Source organism: Tamandua tetradactyla, chromosome 16, assembly GCF_023851605.1.
Source record: "Tamandua tetradactyla isolate mTamTet1 chromosome 16, mTamTet1.pri, whole genome shotgun sequence".
In the NCBI taxonomy this organism is placed as follows: domain Eukaryota; kingdom Metazoa; phylum Chordata; class Mammalia; order Pilosa; family Myrmecophagidae; genus Tamandua; species Tamandua tetradactyla.
In genome coordinates this window covers 25,184,505-25,207,449 of record NC_135342.1, presented here as the reverse complement: position 1 = coordinate 25,207,449, position 22,945 = coordinate 25,184,505, and the positions used below count along the sequence as shown (strand labels likewise).

General features: G+C 47.7%; 2 protein-coding genes and 1 pseudogene across 4 annotated transcripts; all 3 read right to left on the bottom strand.

Annotated features, from left to right (window-relative positions):
- Positions 1-1,935: 1,935 nt before the first annotated feature.
- Positions 1,936-11,294, bottom strand: LGALS4 (galectin 4). Of its 2 annotated transcripts, none has more exons than XM_077131944.1 (11): positions 11,276-11,294; positions 10,703-10,774; positions 10,311-10,399; positions 8,791-8,995; positions 7,700-7,834; positions 3,318-3,344; positions 3,155-3,193; positions 2,958-2,987; positions 2,578-2,666; positions 2,250-2,415; positions 1,936-2,168 (listed from the first exon to the last, which is right to left on the bottom strand). In XM_077131944.1, exons 2-11 carry the CDS (start codon positions 10,745-10,747, stop codon positions 2,022-2,024), a joined length of 972 nt encoding a protein of 323 aa, XP_076988059.1. In that variant the 5' UTR covers positions 10,748-10,774; positions 11,276-11,294; the 3' UTR covers positions 1,936-2,021. The 2 variants fall into 2 exon arrangements, with proteins under 2 accessions (XP_076988059.1, XP_076988058.1); XM_077131943.1 differs by lacking the exon at positions 11,276-11,294 and adding an exon at positions 10,900-11,037.
- LOC143659223 (homeobox protein Hox-D8 pseudogene) lies at positions 4,375-5,965 on the bottom strand (annotated as a pseudogene).
- Positions 11,295-11,723: 429 nt separating the features above from the next.
- Positions 11,724-20,562, bottom strand: ECH1 (enoyl-CoA hydratase 1). 2 transcript variants are annotated; one of them, XM_077131941.1, is made up of 10 exons: positions 20,296-20,407; positions 19,794-20,001; positions 19,563-19,651; positions 13,826-13,950; positions 13,697-13,745; positions 13,433-13,497; positions 12,765-12,835; positions 12,589-12,660; positions 12,194-12,344; positions 11,724-12,015 (listed from the first exon to the last, which is right to left on the bottom strand). In XM_077131941.1, exons 1-10 carry the CDS (start codon positions 20,381-20,383, stop codon positions 11,911-11,913), a joined length of 1,023 nt encoding a protein of 340 aa, XP_076988056.1. In that variant the 5' UTR covers positions 20,384-20,407; the 3' UTR covers positions 11,724-11,910. The 2 variants fall into 2 exon arrangements, with proteins under 2 accessions (XP_076988056.1, XP_076988057.1); XM_077131942.1 differs by lacking the exon at positions 20,296-20,407 and adding an exon at positions 20,414-20,562 and having other exon boundaries at positions 11,726-12,015.
- Positions 20,563-22,945: the final 2,383 nt, after the last annotated feature.

Here is a 22,945-nt window from a genome sequence, read left to right as displayed (position 1 = left end):
CTGAGGTCTAAAGGCCCACGGAACAGCCTCGATCAGTATTTCCCAAACCTTTCGAATCACCTGCAGATTTTGATAAGAATATGGTTCCCAGGTCCCACTACTAATTCCTAAGCTAAAGCATATTGATACATGACCAATTTTGACCTACAAATTGGCAGTTTTATATGATTCAATCTAATCATTGATCTGGGGTGGAGCCCAGGTATCAATATTTTTAAAAAAGCACGCCAGGCAACTGTAATGTGTGGTCAAGTTTGAGAACCACTGGGCTAGCTGAATGAATGGGACAATAAACAGGATGGAAGAATAATAAACAGATGAATGAAAGACACTGATAAATGATTGAATTATGGATAAGCCAACAAGTGAGAGAGAGACTGAATAAGTAAATGCAGGAATGAATGAATAAAAAGTAGATGGATGGATGGATGGACAGATGAATTAAAGTATCAATAAATGATTAAATAAACAAGTGTCTTGGTAAAAAGATGGTTGATGGATGGCAGATGGTTGCTGGATAGATGGAGAGATGAAGAGATAAACGAATGGACTAATATTTGGAAATGAATAAGAGGAATAGATAATGAAGGGATGAATATATGACTGAATGGATATATGATGGAGAGATAGATGGATGGCTGATTGTAGGAATGAATGGATATATGGAATGTAGAAATGAAAGGAAAGAATGGAGAGATAAAAGGATGGATAGATAGAAGGGAGAGAATTGCACGAACAGATAGAGGGATGAAAGACGAATGGATGGACAAAGAGATAAACGTAAGTATGGTTTCATAGATAGATGGATTTGTGAGTACATACGTGGTTGGTTGGATGTTTGGATATATGCATGCACGGAGAGAGTGATAGATGGTTGGATGGGTGGATGGCTAAAGCGATGGATAAATGAATGGTTGGACAAACAGCTGGAGAGATGGAGAGAAATGGATTGCTGTGTGAATGAATGACTGGATATTTGAATGGATAAAAGGTTGGATGAAGAGATGGTTGGACAAAGAGGTAAACAGATGGATTTATGAGTGGCTGAATGTTCAGATGCTTGGCTGGCTGGCTGGATTTTTGGTTGGATGGATATATGTAGAGACTGATGGATGCTGAGATGGATGAGTGGAGAAACAGATGCAAGGTTGGATAGAACAGGCCATGTAGTGGCTAAACCTGCAGCCTTGTGAGCCAGAATACCTGGATTTGAATCCTGGCTCTGCCTTTCACAGGGTATGTGATTTGGGGCAATTTGCTTAAATTTTCTAATCCTCTGTTACAGGGGGATGATGATAATATCTTCTATCTCCTGGAGTTCTTGTGAGGAGTGAATGAGTTTATGTACTTAAATCCCTAAGATCAGAGCCTGGCACGTAAATAGATTTATTATGATGGAAGGAAGGATGGACAGGTATGGACTGAATTGTGTACCACAATTTCGACATGTTCTTGGTTTTGATCTATATTCTGGTGTGCATGGACCCACCGTAAATAGATCTCTTGCAGCTATTACTTCAGATAAGGGGTGGCTCAACTGAAACAGGTTGGGCTTTAATCCAGATTACTGGAGGACTTTATAAACAGAGTGAAATTCAGACAGAGAAAGAGAAGGAAGAAACTTGAAGGCAATGGAACCTGGAGAAGACACTGCCATGTGCACTGCCATGAGATAGGAAGCTAAGGATCAAGGATTGCTAGCACTCAGCCTCAGAATACCACAGTCTTTGGGGAGAAAGCTTTGCCTCGCTGACTCCTCAATTTTGGACTTAGCCTTAAAACCATGAGCCAGTAATGTCCTGTTTTTGTTTTAAGCTAACCCATTGTATCATATTTGTTTTAGCAGCTGGGAAACTAAGACAATAGGTTGAATGGACAATACATGGTTGAACCAAGGAAGGAAGCTACAGTGAGGGAGGTGGGCAGAATCATATATTCTTGAGAAACCCTGAGACATTTTATTAAGTGGACTATTAGGTCCTTCTCTTTGTGTTCCCAAGGGCTGTGGTTCAGGGGATAGATCAGATCTGGACATAGGACAAATTGATGTCACCCAGGATCTCCACTGTGTCCACTTTCTGGAAGGCCTGGAGGCGATGGGAGTAGTCGAAGAGGTGCTGGCCGTTGGCATAGACCTTGAAGCGATCCATGCCACAGCGAATGGACAGCTGCAGGGAGAGAGGAGGCCATGAGCTCAGGGTCAGGACAGGGACTTGGAAGTTAGGGGCAAAAAGAGACTCCAGAATTACATCAAAGAACCGTCCAGGACCAAACGGGTTGTGGGACAGATTCCTCTCCTCGGCACCCCACGAGCCATTTAAGTAGCTGTTCCGAACCACGGCGCCCTCGGTCATGCGAGGGTTGATGTGGAGGGCCAGGTCCCCCGAAGCGCCTACTTTGAAGTTGATGGTGAAGCTGGGGCAGGGAGGGAGGTGGGAGTCAGACAGGGGTTCAGAGCCTGGTTCCCCAAGGGAGGAGGGATCTGGGGGCTGGACTCCCGGGTCTGCATAAGAAGAGGCCTGGGGTTCCTAATGGAGGAGGGGACTGGGGGTTCCCATTGCAACCCCAGTTTTGTACCTCTTGGCTGAAGGGAGTACATAGCCCTTGACTATAATGGTTCTCCGGGTTATAAGCCCCCCTTGCAGTCTCCCTGTAAATGGCACAGGCTGTAGGAAAAGAACATGGGGTCCATCATCTTTCAATCACCAGAAGCCAGATTTAGGAAGAAATTTTCAGACAGGATCCCCACTTCTGGGAAAAATCCCGTCTCCAGCCTCCTTCCCCATACTGATCACCCCCTCCGTCCTCACCCCACCTTCACCCCAAGCGCCCCTCTGCTCACGGTATTCCCTGCCCTCTCAGGGTCCCCCATGGACCAGGCCCCCCTTCCTACCACCAGTCCCCGCTTCCCCTCAAATTGCCCCCCACAGAGCCATCGTCCCTGCAGCACATTTTACCGGGTTGAAGGTTGGGGGTCCCTCCATGGTCTGTGAAGGATGGAAAAGAGATGTTATCCTACCATAATCATAAATGCTTATGGCACACTTAGTATGGACAGGTGCTTCTCTAGGTGCTGGATTAGTACAACTGGAAATCCAACCCCCAATTCTCACCCCCCCCCCCCACCAGATGCCCATATGACCTTCCCACTTACCGGCAGGTTACTTGGCTGCTGAAAGCTCTGCCCAGGACCCTAGACATAAGATGGGAGACAGGGATGGTGAAGGGGGCTGGAGGCCCCTCAGCTGCCCAGGACCTCCGCAGCCACTGAGCACCCACCTCAAGGGAGAAACCACCACCCAGCAGCAGGTACTTACTGGGTATGCTGGAATAGTCACGGGTCTCTGTGGGCACAGAAGAGAGAGGAGGTGATGGGGGGGAGGCCCCAAGCTGGGCACTGAAGGCTGCCCCAGGCAGTGCCCCCAACACTGTCCAAGGGAACTTGGGGGTCAAGAGGTGGCACCCAGATGGCTGATAGATGGAAAGGAACTCACCAAGGCAGAGTGAACCTCACGTCACCCCTTTAGGACAACACCTATTAATTCAAGTATCTGTCCCCTCCCCTCCACTCTCCTTCTGGCTGTGCCGGGGTCCACATCCGCCCCTCTCCAGCCCCCTTAACCCCAAAACTGTGTGATAAATGTCAGCTCCTCAGCACCCCTTCCCAGACCCCACACAATGCACCCCCCGCTCACCTCATCTCTAACTACGACACACCCCTCATGCCACCTTCTTGCCCCTGGGGGTTCCGGCTGCTGTTGGGGGTCCCTTGCTGCAGGCTCCTCCTGTCTCTCTGTCTGTTTCTGTCTCTCCCACATTTTTGCCCAGAACAACTTCCCCCTTCCCAGTTAACCTTTTAAATTATTATTATGGTAATACGCACACAACCTAAATTTTCTCTTTCAACCACTCTTAAGTATACACAGTTCAACCGTGTTAATCACATCACAACGTGCTACCGTCCCCACCTTCCATTCCCCAAACTTTTCCACCACCCTGAACAGAAACCCATTAGGCATGTACCCATTAAACCCTGTACCCATTAAGCATTCACTCCCCATCCCCACCGATAAACTATCTGCCTCTATGAGTTTGCATATTCCAGTTATTTCATACACGTGAGATCATACAAGATCTGTCCTTTTGTGTCTGGCTTATTTCACTCAACATGATGTCTTCACAGTTCACCCAGGTCATATGCATTAGACTTCATTTCCTTTGGGGGGGCTGAATAATATTCCACGGTATGTACAGACCACCTTTTGTGCATCTATTCATTGGCTGATGGCTATTTGGGTTGCCTCCACTTTGGGCTACTGTAATTAATGTGATGAACATCGGTGTACAAATATCCATTCTGATCCCTACTTTTAGTTCTTTTTTTTTTTTTTTGAGATTCTTTTATTTATTAAGGAACTAGATATATTCTGGAGCGGTTGTTTACATTCGGATTTTTCTGCGTTTGCTCTCAGTGCTTATTTCAAATAGGAGAGGCTATAGCTTTCCTGGAGAAGAACAGAGGACGTACCAACCGACATCTGAGGTGCACATAGCAAGTTGGCCCAAAATGGGCGTGCGAACGGAGCGCAGGGAATACAAATAAATATGGCACCTAGTCAAAAAACGGAATCACAGCGGCAGCGCGGCTGGCTGGCGATTTCAGGCGATTACAAGCGCGGTTCAAAGCGAAAGTAGGAAAGGCATTCCTCAAGGCGACTTGCAGAGTGAAAAGTTGAGTGAAATGTTACAACTGGCTTTTCAAGTATTCATTCACGCTAGACTATTTAATTGCCATAATGCGTATGGACTATAGAAAAATGATGAAACGTCAACTTTGACATCGTCCTGAAACTTTGTCAACGACCCAACAGTTTCCCGAAGATTAAGGAAGCTGAAGAGGCAAGACTACATATTACACTCTTCAGCTAACATGTGCTTTTCAAATATTTGGCCCAGACTTTTCACCGAGAAATTACACATACAAAATACTCAAAGGAACTCTTTAAGAGTAAACAAAAGGCATCCAAACCATTAAGCAAAAAGAAAAAAAAAACATAAATAATACTTTTAATCAAACAAGATAAAGTGAATATTCTGCAGGCATAATTTTTTAAAATTAATATTCTTTTAATTTAATTCCGTAAGGAAAAATATTTAAAATGTTCAAGTGCACTTGTTTGATTAATAAAGCATTTTATATTCAACTATTTAGTGCTAATCATTAGGAAGTTTATGTTGTTGAGGCAAATCACCAGCTCAGACATTAAAAACTACCATTATAAAAATATAGCTACAAGGTCAGTATCAAATTACCCTTACACAGGACAGCTCAAGGGCTGCTTCTATGTGGTACTAAAAACTTTTTTAACACCCAAAACCCTCTCAAAGCACGGAAACCTCAAGAGCAGTGAGTGACATGAAGGTAGCTTGAAACGCAGGTAAGGTCTTTTCCAACAAAGAAAATAGAAGGTGTCTACCAGCATATGTTGAACATTAGTTTTAATAGTCTGTGTTAACATTTTAAAGGTGGAAGTTAATTTGTCAGGCCTTCAGCTCTGTCTTCCTCCAGTTCTTGGGCTTCCTTTTTGGTTTCCCCGTCCTTCGACTCATGCCGAGAAACAGGGAATTTGTCCTTGTTGTTTTCTTTTCTCCATTTCATTCTCCTGTTCTGGAACCAGATTTTTACCTGCCTCCCGGTGAGGGCTAGAGCATGGGAAACCTCGATTCTTCTCTTCCTGGTCAGATAAGGGTTAAAAAGGAATTCCTTTTCCAACTCTCGAGTTTGGAAACGACTGTAGGTTTGCCTTCCTCTTCGTCTACCAGGAGCTGCTTGTGGTCTCATCCAGGGAAACATTTGAGAAGGAGACGAACCCTGATTTAAATGGTCTGGGTCCTCGCCAATATCACCACTGCACGATTTACAGTCAGGATATTGTACCAGCTCGGCCTCTTGCTGGGTCGTAAAAATCGGCTGTCTGTGTAAGTTATCGTAGCCGTAAAACTTCGCGGGCTCCGCGTGACAGGCAATCCCGCCGCAGGGGGGAGGCGGCGGCGGCGGGGGGCAGCCTGGTAGGCAGCGGCCGGGCTGCCCCCGCCGGGGTGAAAATAGTCCTGGCGGGGGCCCGGGCCGCCCCCGCCGCCGCACCCGGGCCCCGCGGACGGCGGGTGCGCCTACTTTTAGTTCTTTTAAGGCTACACCTAGGAGTGGGATTGATGGGTTATATGGCAATTCTACATTTAACTTTCTGAGGGACCGCGCAGCTGCCTCCCACAGCGGCTGTGCCATTTTACATTCCCACCAGCAGTTCACGTGGGTCCTAGTTCACTTGTATCCACTTTCTGTCTCCCTTTGTCCTCTCTTTCTCCTCTGTCTAACTCCTTTCTGCCTTGATGTCTATTTTAAGCCGGCTATTTAAAGGGGCCTTTAAAAGCAGCCTTAAGAAGCATCTCTTGATCGGGAAGGAGTGGCCTGGTGGTCAGGGGCACAGCTCTCGCGGGGCCTTGATCCCCGGCTCCACCCCTTGGCAGCTCCATGGCCTTGTTAAGTGGCTTAGGCATCCTGTGCCTCCGGTCCCACGCCTGTGAGATGGGGCTGATGACACTGCCTTCCCCTTGGGGTCGATGGGGACCCAAAAGGAGGCTCCAGGACGGTGTGTGTCCCTGCCTGGGGTGGGGAGGGTGCTGCCCTCTGTGAGCCTCTGTCACCAGGGCCGTTTCCCTCCATCCCTTTCTCTGTCCTGTTGCCCGGCCTCCTGCAGGACCCTGAGCCCAGATATACAGGGATTTCCCTTTCCTTGAAGTTTTATCACATATGTCTCTAGATCCCCGAACAATATCTTGTGCTTTTCTTATTTTATGAACTTTAAACTTCCTTTTTCACTCAATATTTTATTACTGAGAGTCCAGCGCTGCTGTTCTGGGCACTTGCCAATCACTGGTTCTCACCTTTGGGTGACTGACACACTGCATTTCCCCACATTCCCATGGGAGAACGTTCGGGCAGTTTGGAGTTTGGGCCTTTTACCCACAGCCCCGCCGGGGACAGCCCAGCATGTGTGTGCTAGGGCCGGGAGCGCCGCATGGAGCCCCTGGAGACGGGCTTCCAGGTGGTCGGGCTGTGTGTGTACAGCCCCCACAGATGCTGCCCAGCCATTGCCAAGGGGGGAACTGTACCAATGGACCCCCCACCCACCCAGCCATGGATGGGAGTGTCGGCTGTTCCAGCACTGCGTACTGTGTGCCGTTTTCCTTATGCTCACCCCTTATGGGGGTTGGGGGGGTGGGGGGTGGCTTCTCATTGTTCTTTTCATTGCATTTCCAGGTTGACTCATGACATGGAGCAACTTCTCATGAACTTGCCTGCTAATTCACATATTCTTTACTTTTCCTCATCCTTCACTTCCATTCTCAGCTTGCACACCATCTCCTCCTGCTCAGGGAAACCCTTCTAACCCCGTGAAGAGATCAGCCCTCTCCTATGGACTCACAAAACCTCCTGTGCCTCCCCCGTGCCGGCCCTGAGCCCTCTCAGCCATCACTGTCAATGGCACCCATCTTCCCACTGGATTCTCTGGGTCGCCGCTGGGTCCCCAGCTTCACCCAGCAAAGGACCAGCACAGACCAGATGCTCGAGAAAGAGGTGATGTGGGCATGAATTAAGGAAGAGAGGAAGCAAATGAGCATATAAAGCTGTGCATACCTGACTCGGGGGTTGCTGGCCTCCAATGAAGTTGATCGACTGAAGCTCCAGATCCCCGTCCACATGCAGGTGGGTAACCATCTGCAGGGGGAGCCGGTGCCCAAACTCATAAAATGGATTTCCATTGACTATCACCTGGAAGGCATGAGAGGTCAGAGGTCAACACCCAGGACCTTGGGAAGGTAGAAACGGGAAGCAGGGAGCAGGGGTCTCAAGTCTCACTTGGGATCAAAAGTCTTGGGGATGAGCTGGGACTTAGGGTCCACAGTTCAGAGGTCAAACAGGGGTCCAAAGTCAGCCCACAGTTTGGGAGATGGGAGGGAGTAGAAAATATAGTCTGGGGATAGAGACTGGATGAGAACCAAGTCTGAGCAATGAGTTGGGTTTGAGTTCTAGCTCTGATGTGTGCTGGCTGTGTGGCCCCAGGTCAGTCACTTTCCCTCTCTAAGCCTTTGTTTCCTCATTGTAAAAATGGGGGCCCGCTGATCTCTGGGATTGTTGGAAAAGCTTGTGTAGTGCCTGGGTCTTGCTATATATCTCAGCATATTTAAAGTGGTCATGGCAATTTCTATCCAGTGTCTGGCAGTGGGCATATGTGGGAGCCGCCTTGCAGGGCAGCACTTCCGCCTGTTGGCAGGTGGCCTGGTAATATTGATGACTTTTGTCAGCAGCTCCAGGGCACGCACGAGGGATTGACAAAGTCCAGACTCAGACCCGTTTCTCTCCGACACCAAACCAGGATGTAACTTTCGGTGAAGAGGTTAGAAATCTAGTGTCCACTGAGGTTAAAGAAAGTCCTGGTATGTTCTTCAAGCCAGCAAGTCCCTTCCAGGAGCCAGCTCGCCTGGGTCACACAGGACACGCCCAGGGTGTTCTGCAGCATATTCATGGGAACCCGGAAGCACGCCAGGTGTAAACTGAGGGCAGAGGGATACCAGGGAGTCCTGTGCAGGGAGCCACGGAGCAGATGCACCACAGAGTCACACGAGGGGCCTAACCCGTGAAACGATGGATGGGAGGCGGGAGGGGGGCTGGAGGGGGCGGGGGGGTGGGAGGGGGTGGGAAGGATGCCCCCCGGTACCGGCTCCCACCTTGTAGTGCTCGGCCAGGACCATGAACACCAACTCGAAGGGGGCACCCTTGCGGAAGGGCATGCTCCTCTTCTTCTCCTCGCTGCCCCACCGGCCGCCCTGCTGTGTGTTGAAGACCACCTTGTCCCAGCCGTCAAAGCGGGGATTGAAGTGGAAGGCGATGTCTGACTCCGGGCCCTGCCCCACCATGAAGTTCACGAAGAACCTGGCGGGACATGTACACCTCCTGCTTCCAGACCAGACTCTGAGCTGGTCTCCCCGGGAAGCCCTCTGCATGCATCTGAGGGGCCACCTGGGCACCGTGGACCCAAGGGGTGGGGTGGGGAGAGGTGTGCTCAAGCGTTCCAGGAGGCAGACTCCCACCCTTCCTTCGTCCAGCCTCTCCCATGTTGAACTGCTGACACCACCTTCATATTAACCAGGGGCCTCCGCTGTCCTAAGCACTTTATATATATCTCAGTTCATTGCGGGTCTCCCTGCTCCCACCCTGCCAGTCTCCACATGCAGCCAGAGGGACACTAGGAACTTCCCAAGTCACATCACAGTTTCTGGGCTCAGAGCCTTCCCAGGGCTTCATCTCACTCATCAGGGACTGGGAAACCCCACACATCATCCGTTCCCTGCCCCACCTCCCTGTCCTCTCCCACCCTGGTTCCCTCTGTTCCTGATGTACCAGCTTCTCAAGGTTATTCCATTCCTGCCCCAGGGCCTTTGCACCAGCTGGTCACACTGCCTGGAAGGCGCTTTCCCTCCTTTCCTTTAGGTCCTTGCTGGAACACTCCCTTTCCAAGGAAGCCTCTCCTGACCACCCTTTTTAAAGGGATGGTGCCCACCCCCCAACACTCCTCAACCCCTTCCCTGCTTATTTTTCTGCACAGCACTATCACCATCTGATACATTACATATTTGACTTATTTTTAACGTCTCCCTACTAGGATGGCAGCACCACAAGGGTAGGGAATATTCTTCTCTCCTCTTCACTGCTCTATCCCCAATGCCTATCACAGCCTGGATGCTTGATCAATAAATACATAGCAATCCTATGAGGTCAGTTCAATTAATATCACCGTTTTAAGACCATACAAAAAGGCAAAAATTTACATAACACTCTACCCCAGGTACAGTCTCAATACTTTATTGAATCCTTATGACAATCCCATCTTACGGATGAGAAACTAAAGCACAGAGAGACATAGTAGCTTCCCCAGAGTCACACAGCTGGTAAGTGGCAAAGCTGGGATTTGAACTCAGATGGCCTCGCACATGTTATCATATCAGTTCCCATCCAGCGATACACCTCTGGGGCCGCCTTGCATGGGGAGCCCTCCCTGGCTCCTCCTAGTCCACAGGACTCTTTCCTGATCTGACCACCCGGCCCTGGACTCCCCAGACCAGGATTGATTTTTGGTTATCTGGTAGGGTGGCCGAGAGCCTACTCCCCTACTAGGATGGAGGAAGGGAGGAAGCGCCCTGGTATGAACCACCCTTCCTTGCCTAGCCTGGTTGGGAGGACGTCTCACCTCTTCATGTGCTCGCTAGCCACTCCTTGGATGTAGATGGACATGCCGAGGCTGAGACCGCCTGGGATGGGCTGGATGTAAGGCAGAGTCTGCGGAAGGGGCCAGGGGAGGGACCTTGAAGGCCATCTGCCTGTTGCAGCCCCTACTCCTCACTGAGGCAGCGCACCCCACCCCCAACTCCCAAAAGCAGGGCAGAGGAAACAAAGGGATGAGGGGGTCAACATGAAGATGTGGAAGAAATAGGTCTGAGGGTCAATGTGGGAGTAAACTGAGTCCCAGGGTTGGTAAAGGTAAATCAGGCCTCAGGGTCAGGTGAGGGGTGCTGAGGGTTGGGGTGGGGATAGATTGGTGTGTATGGGGGTCAAGGTGGAGCTAAGCGAGGGTTGTCTCACCGGGTTGTAGGTGGGCTGGTAGCCGGGAGCAGGGACAAAGGCCATCTTGAGAGGCCGAGCTGGTAGAACGTCCTGGGAGAAGAGCGGCAGGAGTGGGGAATGGTGGCAGGTGGCAGGTGGTTTTTATATCTGAGGGTAGGGGAGTGGCTGGCAGGGCTGGGTACGTGGGATCACTCTTCTGGGGATCTCAGACTCACCTCTCTCCCCTTAGGAACCCCCTAGTTATCCTTCTCTTCCCAGCCTCTCCAGCGGCTAATCAGGACCCAGATCATTTGGGCCAGGCCCTGGGGGCTCAGAAGAAGGACCCCTCCCCAGGACTTCTGCAAAGAGGAAGTGATCATGAACTTCAGCCCTGCCTGGGCCTTATCAGACCCCATAAAACCCAGCCCAGAGCTTTGTTGGCATGTTGGGCAGGGCTGAGGAGTGCTCCAGATAGGTAGGTGAAAGCAGGAGGAGCCAGAACTAGGAGCTGTCAGCTCTTGACTGTGAAGGAACTCACATTTATTGCATACCCAACGCACATCTTTGTAGCCAGTGCACTGCATTGCATGTATAATGGCTTAGTGTACCCACTCTGGATCCAAGGGTTCTGCATTCAAATCCTGCCTCTGCCACTTCCTGGCTGGGTGATCCTGAGCAGGTGCCTTGACCTCAACTTGCCCACTTGATCACCTGTGAAATGGGCACAATAATAGTGTTATTATCAACTTCATAGGGTCCTTGTTAGGAATCAGTAAATTGATACACAGTCCTGAGAATAGGACTCAGCATGTAGAAGGCACTAAATTAAGGCTTGCTCTCTTTGCCCTCATTCCAAATACATAAACCCAGGAGGGTAGGATTATATATGGATAGGCCACGTGAATGGGTGGCTTTTCTTCGCTGTATCCCTCCTGGAATTTTTACTGGTCTATGCCGGCAGCACCCATGCCCACTGCTCTCAGCTTCGTTCCCAACCTTCAGCTCCATTGTGGTCCCTGGAGCTCCCAGGCGCATCTCAGGCCCCTCCGGCTCTCCTCCCCAGTAAAGTCACCAAGGTTTTTTTTTTTGTTTTTTACATTGTTTTATTGTCTGTGGGGCAAAGATAAGGCCTCATGCTTGAGGAAATCAGTGTCATAAATTTGAAAACTGGGAGAAGGCAATCATCTTCGCAATCCTCCCTCTGTGGACGCAGGAACACAGGCCGGACACAGAGCCTGCGCGGGCTCTCAGAGCTTGGAGAAGTTGACACTTTTTAGGTCCTTCTTCTCCATCGTGGCCTGCACAGACTTAGCGATGTCCTCGGTTTGCAGCATGCTCATATTCCAAGCCCTCTGGATAAAGAAAGCCGCGGAAATGAAAAGTAAAGGGAAAATTGATCGGACCAATGGAAAACGTGAGGGTGGTAGCGGCCGACCAATCAGAGGATAAGGCCCGCCGACGGTTGCTGAACCCTGATTGGTCGCTCTAGGAAGGCAGCCGGGCTGTGACTGGCTAGAGGGAGAGTCTCACCATGAAACGAAGGCCCTCAGCCACCGAGTGGTCGCGGGAGTAAAGCAGGTTGACTTTAGTGCCCTGGACCGCCACGGGGCTCTTACTGGCAATATCAGCCGCCAGGGCGAAGGCTGCATCAAGCATAGTCTTCTGGTCTAGGAACACCCGGCTGTGGATGAAAGGAATCGGGGAACTGGGAAGGGTTCTTTCCTCCTGTCGTCCTCCCACAGGCAGATGAGGCACCAATCACAGGAGAAAGCGGAAGACGGGCAGTGAAACGGGGCAATCAGAGCAGGGTACCGGACTCCCCAGAAAGTAAGCCACGTGGAGTCCGTGAACGAGGAAACAAAGCGACCCAAGGAGCCTCGCCCAGGCCCGGCTGCCTCCTAGCCACCGTCGGCCTCGGCCCCTACCTGACCAGGCCGCTGCCCAGGGCCTCATCAGCCATCATCTTGCGGGCAGTGAAAGCCAGCTCGTTGACCAGGCTGCAAGAGGGAAGGGTGTGTTCGGGGACCGCGGTTCACCCGGGTCCGGGAGATTTGCGGGAGATGTCCCGCCGTCTCATTCCCCAGCCCCCTGCCCTCCCCACCTCCGGTTCCGGATGATCCGCGGAAGTCGCTGCAGCGTTCCCAAGTCGGCCGCCAAGCCGATGTCCACCTCCTGGGGGTGCAATCGTAACAGCGTTATCTGTCCAATTGTCCCCAGGCCAGTGAAATTTTGCATTTACCGCACAGGTCCCACCCGGTCCCCAACCCAGCCTGGGTAGGGAGTTGTGCCCCTGCTCCACCTCAGAGACTCCCCCCTAACACTCCAATCCACTCACATCAACCTACTTTGGCCCACCTTCCAACTTTCTCTGCTCTCCCCAAGTGTTTTTTTTTGGGGGGGGGAGGGAATCACTCCAATCTATCTCCAGAGTGGAGCCCTCCTTGAGGAGCCCTTTGCTGCATTCATGACTTTGTCCTACTCATGGCCTCTGGCAAGTGCCAGCCTCATTCCCACTCCCATACCTTTATTTACTCTGACCTCACCTGGATACCTCCTTTGACTCCCTGCCATATCCAAGGCTAATTTTTTAAGGTTCAATTTTGACTAACTTCCAAGAAGACGTCAGGACTCACTCTAGGCCTTCCCCCTGCCCCCCGCCCTCAATTTGTGCTACCCCCTCTCTGCCTGTCAGTGCCCACCTCTAAGTAGAACTCTAGGTGGGAGAGGTCCTTTGGGAGCAGAAGCTCAGGGGAAGGGAGAGTGGCTCACCTTCACCTGGAAGAAGGCATCCTGGGCACAGTAGCGGATGTCACAGGCACTGATGAGGTCCACACCTGAGAGGAAAAAGTGGGATAAACCAAGTAACCACAAGGATCAATCCTTCCTCCCTGGGGCCTGGGCTGCATCTTGGGCCAGAGACTTCCCAGTAATAGACCTGAGTCTGGAAGTCATTGGTTGGGGAGGCAGGGCAGTAGCCAAGAGGTATCCAGCCAGAGTGAGTGCCCTGGGTGGGGTGGCTGGCTGCAGACTCACCTCCGCCAATGCAGCCCCCATGGATGGCAGCGATCACCGGCTTGGGGCACTGGAAGGGAAAAGGTGGGGTGGGTCAGGGCTGGCCCAGTAGAGGACAAAGGGGATGCCCTGCCAGGCCCCCAGAGTCACCTTCTCGATGACAGTGAAAGTCTCCTGGTATCTGGAGATGAGGTCATGGAGGTACCAGCTGATGCGGGCCACATCATCTCCCTGGGGCTTCTGGAATTCTGAAGCCATGTCCATGAGATCGATACCTGATGGGGAAGCACGGGAGGGTTCGTCTTGTCTCCCAGGCTCCTCCCATTGCCCCAACTTTAGGTCAGAACCTGACGCAGCAAGTCTGAACCCTCAAACCACCAGAGTGGAAAAAGCTACTCACACAGGGCTTATCGATGGATTTGAGATGGGGTGTGAAATAAAATATAAATAAAAGCTAACATTTATTGAGTCATTACTCATTTAATCCTCACAAAAACCCTATGAGGCAGGTCCTATTATTATCTTTGTACACTGAGGCACAGAGCCATGAAGCTACCAAAGTCACACCAGCTTGTGTGATTTTGAACCTAGAACTATGCAGCTGGCTGCAGAGGCCATGTTTTTGTTTTTTAAGGTGCATGGTCTGGGAATTGAACCCAGGTCTCCTGCATGAAAGGCGAGCATTCTACCACTAAACCACCCGTGCACCCCTAGAGGCCATGTTTTTAACCATCAGACTAGGAGTCGAGGTTTTGGGCATGAGCAATTGAGAGAATGGGGCTAATGTTTCCTGAGATGGGGAAATTTTGAGCAAATTTTGTAGCTCTAACTTCATTATAAATACCAAGTCTGACCTTTGCTCCATCTATCATTCTCCAAGACCCCTGCTCTGGTCCTGGCCTCCATCTTTTCCCTGGGTTGCCCTGCCCTCACCCCTACTTCCCACAGTCTGTTACCCACACACAGCCAGAGGGACCCTGTGAATACTAAAGTCAGGTCACCTCCCTTTCTTCCCTCCCATTCCACTTAGAATAGAATACAAAGTTCTTGCTATTTCCAGCCTCCTCCCTAACTCCACTTTGGCCTCCAGAAACTGATCTAACAAAATGACATCTTTTCTGCCCCTGAGCTTTATTCCAACCACAGCTCAAAGGTCACCTCCTGCCCTGGCCACCCTAGCTAATCAGCAGCCTATCTCCTTTCTCTGCCTTGTCTCCTATAATGCATGTCTTGCCATAATATATTTATGTACTGATCTGGTTTACTACCTGTCTCCCAGATGAGAGCTCCATGGGCACAGGAGTTTCTGTCTTTTTGTGCACATCTTTATCTCCTATGCCTGGCACACTTTTTGTGCACATCTTTATCTCCTATGGGCTGGCACACAGTAGGTGATCAAATAAGTGAAAAATACGGACAACAATCCCTGCCCACTTGGAGTCCTCCCATGGGAGAGACAGATAAACAAACGGATAAAATAATCTGCTTGGCAAGGTGATGATAAGTGCTGAAGGGAAAATTAAAGGAGGGAAGGGGGCGTGTGTGAGTGTGTGTGTGTGGGGGTGTGCATGTGTGCAGGGAGGGCTGCTGCAGCTTAAATAGGGGTAGTCAGAGACCATCTCATTAGAAGGTGACATTTGAATACAGACCTGAAGGAAGAGAGGGAGAGAGCCATGGAGATACCTGGGGGAGCAGAGTTCCAAATACTGGGATCAGCAAGTGCAAAGGCCCAGTGGTAGGACTGTGCCTGGTCTGTGGGAGGACCATCAAGGAGGCCAGTATGTGCCATCCCACCCTCCCTACATGGGAAATGACTCCTAGGGGTATAAATCTCCCTGGCAATGTGGGACAGAAATCCCAGGGTAAGCCTGGACCTAGAATCAAGGGACTGAGAAACCTTTCTTGACCAAAAGGGGGAAGAGAGAAATGAGAAAAAATTAAGCGTCAGTGGCTGAGAGATTTTAAACAGAGTCAAGAGGTTATCCTGGAGGGTATTCCTACACATTATATAATATCCCTTTTCAGTTTATGGTGTATTTGAGTGGATAAAGGGAAGTACCTGAAACTGTAGAGCTGTGTTCCAATAGCCTTGTTTCTTGAAAATGATTGTATAAAGATATAACTTTTATGATATCACTCTGTGATCATGAAAACCTTGTGTCTGATGCTCCCTTTATTTGGGGTATGGAGAGATGAGTAAAAAATATAGATTAAAAAAATAAATAACAGGGGGAACAAAGGTTAGAATATACTGGGTAGATGAAAATACTACTGGTCAATGAGAGGGAGGAGTATAGGGTATGGTATGAATGAGTTTTTTCTCATTTCTTTTTCTGGAGTGATGCAGATGTTCTAAAAAATGATCATGGTGATGAATATACAACTATGTGATGATATTGTGAGCCACTGATTGTACATCATATATGGAATGTTTGTATTAAGAATGTTTGTGCTTATATGTTGTTTATCAGTAAAAAACTTAAATACAAAAAAAAGAAAAAAAATTCTGGATAGTGTATTTAGGAGCTTTACCAAACTGCAACAGTGGCAGAGGTGGGAAAGTAGGTGGCTGTTTGAGCCCAGAGCCCTTGCTTTTTTTTTTCTACTTTTTAAAAAACTTTTATTAATAAACCAATCAACATACAATATGAACATTCTTTTTTTATCACATAGTTGTATCTTAGATAATTTCTTAGAACATTTGCATTAATTCAGAAAAAGAAATAAAAAGAAAACAGAAAAAAAATTCATACGTACCATACCCCTTACCCCTCCCTTTCATTGATCACTAGCATTTCAATCTACTAAATTTATTTTAACATTTGTTCCCCCTATTATTTATTTATTTTTAATCCATATGTTTTACTCATATGTCCATAAGGTAGATAAAAGAAACAACAGACACAAGGTTTTCACAATCACAAAGTCATACTGTGAAAGCTGTATCATTATACAATCGTCTTCAAGAAACATGGCTACTGGGATTTGTGTTTGTTTTATATTTTTTTAAAAAATTAAAAAATTAAAAAAAAAGAAATATGACTAGTGGAACACAGCTCTACATTTTCAGGCAGTTCCTTCCAGTCTCTCCCTTACGCCTTAATTAAAAAGATGATATATATTTAATGTGTAAGAATAACCTCCAGGATAACCTCTCGACTCTATTTGGAATCTCTCAGCCATTAACACTTTCTTTTGTCTCATTTCTCTCTTTCCCCTTCTGATCGAGAAGGTTTTCTCAATCCCTTGGTGCCGAGTCCCAGCTCATTCCAGGATTTCTGCCAGGAAGGTCCACACCTCTCAGAGTCATGTCCCACACAGAGAGGGGGAGGGCAGTGAGTCTGCTTGTCGTTTTGGCTGAGAGAGAGAGAGAGGCCACATCTAAGCAACAAAAGAAGTTCTCTTGGGGATGACTCTTAGGCCTAATTTTAAGTAGGCTTAGCCTATCCTTTGTGGGGTTAAGTTTCATATGAACAAACCCCAAGATTGGGGGATCAGCCTATTGTTTTGGTTGTCCCCACTGTTTGTGAGAACATCAAGAATTCTCCACTTGGGAAAGCTGAATTTTTCCCCTTTCTCACCATTCCCCCAAGGGAACTTTGCAAATACTTTTTTTATTCACTATTCAAATCTTTCTGGGATTTATCAAGGCATCACTCTGGACAAACCTACAAAATCTCATGCCCTATTCAAGGTTCCATGTACTTATGGTGTTCAATTACGCTGTCCACATAAGTTATATTAGGAAATGCACTAGTCAAAATATAAATATTTTTTGCTTTAGTCTCAAACGTAAGTTAAAGTTTTAAAATATTAATTACCGTCGATTTTCAACACCCTGCATTACTGACATTCCTTTGTTCTTCCTCATGCAAAAGAGCCCTTGCTCTTAACCAACATGGTGGATACCGGGGTGACAGCTAGTTAAGAGTAAGGACTCTGTAGCCAGGTAGCCCATGTTTGAATCCCAGCTCTGCCAATATCCAGAATGTGAAATGGACAAGTTTCTTCCTTTCTGAGGATTCCCGTTTCCACACCTATAAAATGGGGGTGACAATGGAACCTGTCTCCTAGGGTTGTGGTGAGAATTAATTTGTTAATATGTGGAAAGTGCTTAGAATAGGGCCTGACACTCTGCAAGTACTAAAGAAGTGTGGGCTATTGCTTTTTTTTTTTTTAGATAGGAGTTCCAATTTATCATTGAGTCATTGTGTGCCCCTAAGTTTTTTCTTTCTGGCCTTCTAGGTCCTGCCACTGGAAATAGGGCAAGACAGACAGTTAGCTGGGAGGTAGAAGCTTGGCACAGCCACAGACAAATCCGCAGCTTTCACTTCTCAGACCTGCGCTCTATGAGAGCAAGGCATCAGAAACAGGGACTGCCTTGGTCACTACTAAGCCCCAGGTAACCAGGATGGAGTCTGGCACCAGAAAGACCTCACTGAATATTTGCTGAATGAAAGAACAAATGAATGAAAGAAGAAGCAGCGTGACAGGTGTAGAAAGAAAACAAGGATACGCAAAGATATTAACAGAGGAAACAGAAAGAAACAGATTTTTTCCTGTGTGTCTTCCCACTGAGTTGGGAACTCCATGAGGGCAGGGCCCAGGGCTATCTGTCACCATTAGGTCCCCAGTGCTGGGCTGGGCCCTGGGCAGGAGTCAATGAATGGGATGGTTAGTTTTGGTAGGATCCTAAAGGATCAGTTTTTCTGCAGAAGACAACTATGACTATGGCTGGACTAGATAGAAAAACATAACTACCCAGAGCATTGGGTAATTCCAGAGGGAGTGAACACTTAGCAGAAGGGAGTAGCACAAATCGAGTTACCTGTTTTTAAAGATTTTAGCCTGAGAGTAGGCTGCGGTTGTGCTTGAGAACCAGAAGACAGAGTTCAAGGTGATCATAGCCACTGGAAATAAGGAAATCCCAGAAGGAAGAGGAAAGACCCAAATTATTTTTAAAAACTCTGCCCAACTCTCTGGCTGACTCATACAGCCCAGCGAAAGATTAAATGGCTGAACTGAGATTTTAGCTCCCACCCGAAAAACAGTTCTTATGCGATTCCAACCAAGCCAATTGCTGGTCAACACAGGACATTCAAGAACTCTTTGGAAGAATAAAGCACAATCCAGAATCTCTACATCATATTCTCAGTAGGCAGGACACAATCTGAAATTACTCACACAACAAAGAAACAGAACAGTGAGATCCATTTTCAAGAGAAAAGGCCATAAATAGAGAGAGATCCCAAGACGATCCAGACTTCAGAATTAGGAGACTAGGATTTTAAAGCAGCCATTATAACTATGCTCAGTGATGCAAAGAAAAACATGCTTAGGAGAAATTGAAAGACATGAAATTTTAGTAGAGAAATGGAAAATATTAAAAAAGAACCAGGTAGAAATTTCAGAGCTGAAAAATACAATATCTAAAACTTTAAAAAATAACTGGGTAGGCTTAACAACAGATTAGAAAAGACAGAGAAAAGGGTCAGTGAACCTGATCAATGAAAACCTGAAGAACAGACCTAGTGGGACAATCAAAAGATACAACATACATGGAACTGGAAATCAGTGAATGTGTGTGGAATGGCATGAAATCATGTTATTATTATAACACAAGTTACAGAAACCAAGATGCTGAGAGGTTAAGTGCCTTGTTTAATGTCGCAGATCCAGGATGGAGACCCAGATTTCAGAGTCAGTGACCATGAATCAAGTACTGCTGGGTTATTTTCTGTATTTGAATATTTTAAATTAGGTCTTTTAAAAACGGTGATAAAAGTGGCAGTTAGAAGCTACTTTAAAACCCTAATTAAGAAGCGCTGTTCTATTCCTAGGAGCAGAAGAGACTGGTGGGGTGGGGTGTGAAGAGTGAGGTTACTACCTGAGGTGAACATTTTTCCTGCCCCAGAGATCACCACAGCTCGACAGTCGGCGTCTTGTGCGATCTTGTTGAAACACTCCACCATTTCTCTGTGGAGGATGAAGGAATAAAAGCTGTGCCTGGGGTGGGACCCTCTGCCCCTGTGTTCACCCTCCCATACTCTACCCCCTGTCTAGCCCCTCAGCCCCCGCCTCCTCCTGCATGCAGGCCTCCAGGATGTTCAGGCTGGACCTCCAGAAGGCCTTATTCATGGCGTTCCTCTTCTCAGGACGGTTCAGCTGTACATGCAGAATGTGCCTCTCAGCAGTTGTCACCCGAAGAGATTCATAGTTGTGTTCTGGGGCCTCACTGGGGGATATTCTGGAGACATCATGTTGTGCAGAGAAGCTCATGGGGCAGAGGCTGAGGCTGAGGCCTGGGTTGGTGGGAGCAGTCAGTCCTGGGGAAAGAAAGGAAGGAAGAACCTTAGCCAAAGATCCTCCAGTTATCCCAAACAGGTGAGTACAGATCCTCCAATCACAGGAGACCTTTCAGACCGAGACTGGGGGCACACCTCAGTGACTCCAGACCGCAGAATAAGGCCCCTCAGGGACCTTGGCTTATTCGATACAACCTTCAAGATTAAAGGCGCACTCATCAGGGCCTCAGACCGGTGATCGTCAGACTGATCCTAGGCTGGAAACACTGAACCCTGAGCGATTTCACATTGTAAGACACAGGCCCACGAACTTACGGAGCCCTTCAGATGGGGACTCGGTCCCTCTGAGATGCCGGATAGGCGTTCCCTGTCCTACGGTATCATTATTACACGACATTCGCATAAAGCCCTCATGTGTCAGGGTGTGACTCACGCCGCCTCAGCAGGTCCCGAACTCTGTGAGAAGCCACTATCGCCATTGCCACTGTGTCGCTGGTATAAAGCGACCGGAAGAAGCAAGGGGGCGGGAACAGGAGTCGACATGTTGGATGAGGGCATCAAAGCCATAGGCTGCCGGTGAGAACGCCCGTCTTCCCGCCATCTTTACTAAGGGCAACCGGAAATGGCCTTCTGGGTTCACCCGCTGGGAAAGATAAGCTCTGGAAAATTGCTGAGTTGTTGGGAGGATTAAAAAGGAACTTTGACCCAGAAATGCGGTTGGACGTTTCTGTAAAGAGTTCACCACAGCGCTGTTTTATAATGGTGACAACAAGGGAAAAAGTGACATGGCCGTGTTAAGTGTACTGGCAGCAGAATAACTGCAATCCTGCAAGTTTGTAATCAAGCATGCATTCGGTGTTAATTCAAAATATAATTGATATCCAGTACTGTGACCTTACCACAGATGAGCCAATATTGAGCACCGATTGTATACCACGCATGCCCTGAGTAAATGTATTAATATACCTAATTTTTAATCCCCAGACCACTAAGAGATGGCAGTATTTTCCATTGTATATAGAAGAAATGAGCTCAGAGTGGAAATCCTTAGTTCAAGGTCCCTGGGCTGTATTTATTTTTGTATTTCCCTGGACTTTAGAAGTGCTGAAGCAGGGATTAGTGTGGCTCCAAAATCCATGTTCTTAAAATAAAAACCACCTTGGAAAAAGCAGTTTGCCCAAGAACAGAGAAATTATAGTTCCCATTTTCTGTAAAAGTACTTGCCTATGTATGCGTGTTCAGGAAGATGTTTTATCAAGGTGGTAACCAGATGTGTCTCTGGGGAGATGGGACTGCAAGAACTTCTTTTCTTAATGAACTTATCTGGTTCTACAAAGACTTGACACAACACACACACTCTCTCTCTCTCTCTCAGAAAGCAAAGAACAGGACTACCAACAGAGGATCATGTATCTACACAAAGGAAAACTCTGCAACTTCTATGTGTGTCTGTGAAGATGTAAGAGGAAAGACTTAAGACGGACACTTAATATGATCACTTAGTATAGAAAAGGATGGTTATTCATGGCTGTATGTGCATGGAATAAAGTATATGCATGGAGTATCTTGGGTAGAAGACTCAAAACACCGGTAATAGGAATGGATTTGTGTGCTAGGAGATAGAATGGAGAAATACATTTTGCCCCCTTGATCTGTGAAATAAAAATAAATACTAGTTGATTTACAAGCTTTTTGGCTAAAAGGTGAGTTTTTCCTTGCAGAGAAGTTGCTCATCTGATAAATGCCAACTGACTACAGCCTAACAAAAACTTCCCTCAGGTAAGAGGTTCTCTTAAGCACACATGCATGAACTTCAAGATGCTACACTTCTGAGCTGCTCTTCCTGGAGGGGGGGTCTCTTCCTGTCAGCAGGAGCCAAGGTCCTCAAACCAGGTTCCTTCCAGAGTAGGATTGGGCGTGGGGCCTGTATCCTCACTCCAAACTACCTGCACAAGTTTACACCTACAACTGTGGAATATTTCAAATCTATATTCTTTAACCCAACAATTTCACTGATTGGAATTTACTTCCAGGTTGGTATCAGGGTGGTTGGCTAGGACATTTGCATCAAGTTTTGTGCTGCATTCCTATGCAAGATAAGCCCTGAAACCCAGAGGCACCAGTTTCTCCAAAAACATCCACTAGTTGTAACCCCCTTATTCTATAATGGTTACACCCCTTTTCAACAGGAAGTTAGAACCATCATTGCCAAAATATCCCTGAAGATTGGATCAAATGAGAGGGAGCTATAACAGAGAAGATAGGATTTAACTACTGAACCAATATTTTCTGTTAGTCTCTAATGTATTAGAACAGTGAGAAGGAAATACCTGATATGGTGGAACTTTAATCATACCATACTTTGTAATTTGCTCTATAACCATTTGTTAAGCTATGCTTTGAAACTTATCATTTTTGCATATTTTACAATTAAAAAAAGTTTTAAAAAAAAACGTGCTGCGATTGTAGAAGAATTGAAGCATGGATATCAGCCAGTCGGATAACAATGCCTGCCACGAGCACCCGGAGTAGTTCTTCAAACGGAGTAAATGCTCACCAAATGATGTCTTTAAATCACCTGGAAGATTATTAATGTGAGGTTCTGAGAAGCAGGCAGTACATGCCACACTACTACCCTTCCTGCTCTTGTGCGCACACCTACCCTGATGGTGCAGCCTTCACTGGATATCAAACCATTTATGTCTTTTCCAGTGGATAGCAGCTCTGCTGTTGGGCTCTTTCCAAATTTCAATACAAAAAGAGGCTTATTTGGCACCAATAAATTCTTCCAGATGGATCCTGTGCAAAAAGCAGTCATAAACCACACATTTGGAGTGTCCATTCCCCCAAAGAAGAAACAAGTTATTTCTTGTAATGTCTGTCAGCTTCGCTTTAACTCAGATGCTCCAGGAATTGAACCCGGATCTCCAGCATGGCAGGCAAGAATTCTGCCACTGAGCCACCG

Bases quoted from the DNA above. Each gene is read 5' to 3' on its own strand.
- LGALS4 (XM_077131944.1), bottom strand. From the start codon at position 10,747: ATGGCCTTTGTCCCTGCTCCCGGCTACCAGCCCACCTACAACCCG. The intron at 8,996-10,310 runs GTGAGACGTCCT...ATGTCCCGCCAG, and splicing joins GCTAGCGAGCACATGAAGAG to GTTCTTCGTGAACTTCATGG. The intron at 3,194-3,317 runs GTAAGTACCTGC...TCTTATGTCTAG, and splicing joins TGACTATTCCAGCATACCCA to GGTCCTGGGCAGAGCTTTCA.
- ECH1 (XM_077131941.1), bottom strand. From the start codon at position 20,383: ATGCGAATGTCGTGTAATAATGATACCGTAGGACAGGGAACGCCTATC. The intron at 13,498-13,696 runs GTGAGTCTGCAG...TTTTCCTCTCAG, and splicing joins TGGGGGCTGCATTGGCGGAG to GTGTGGACCTCATCAGTGCC. The intron at 12,836-13,432 runs GTGAGCCACTCT...TTGCACCCCCAG, and splicing joins ATGCCTTCTTCCAGGTGAAG to GAGGTGGACATCGGCTTGGC.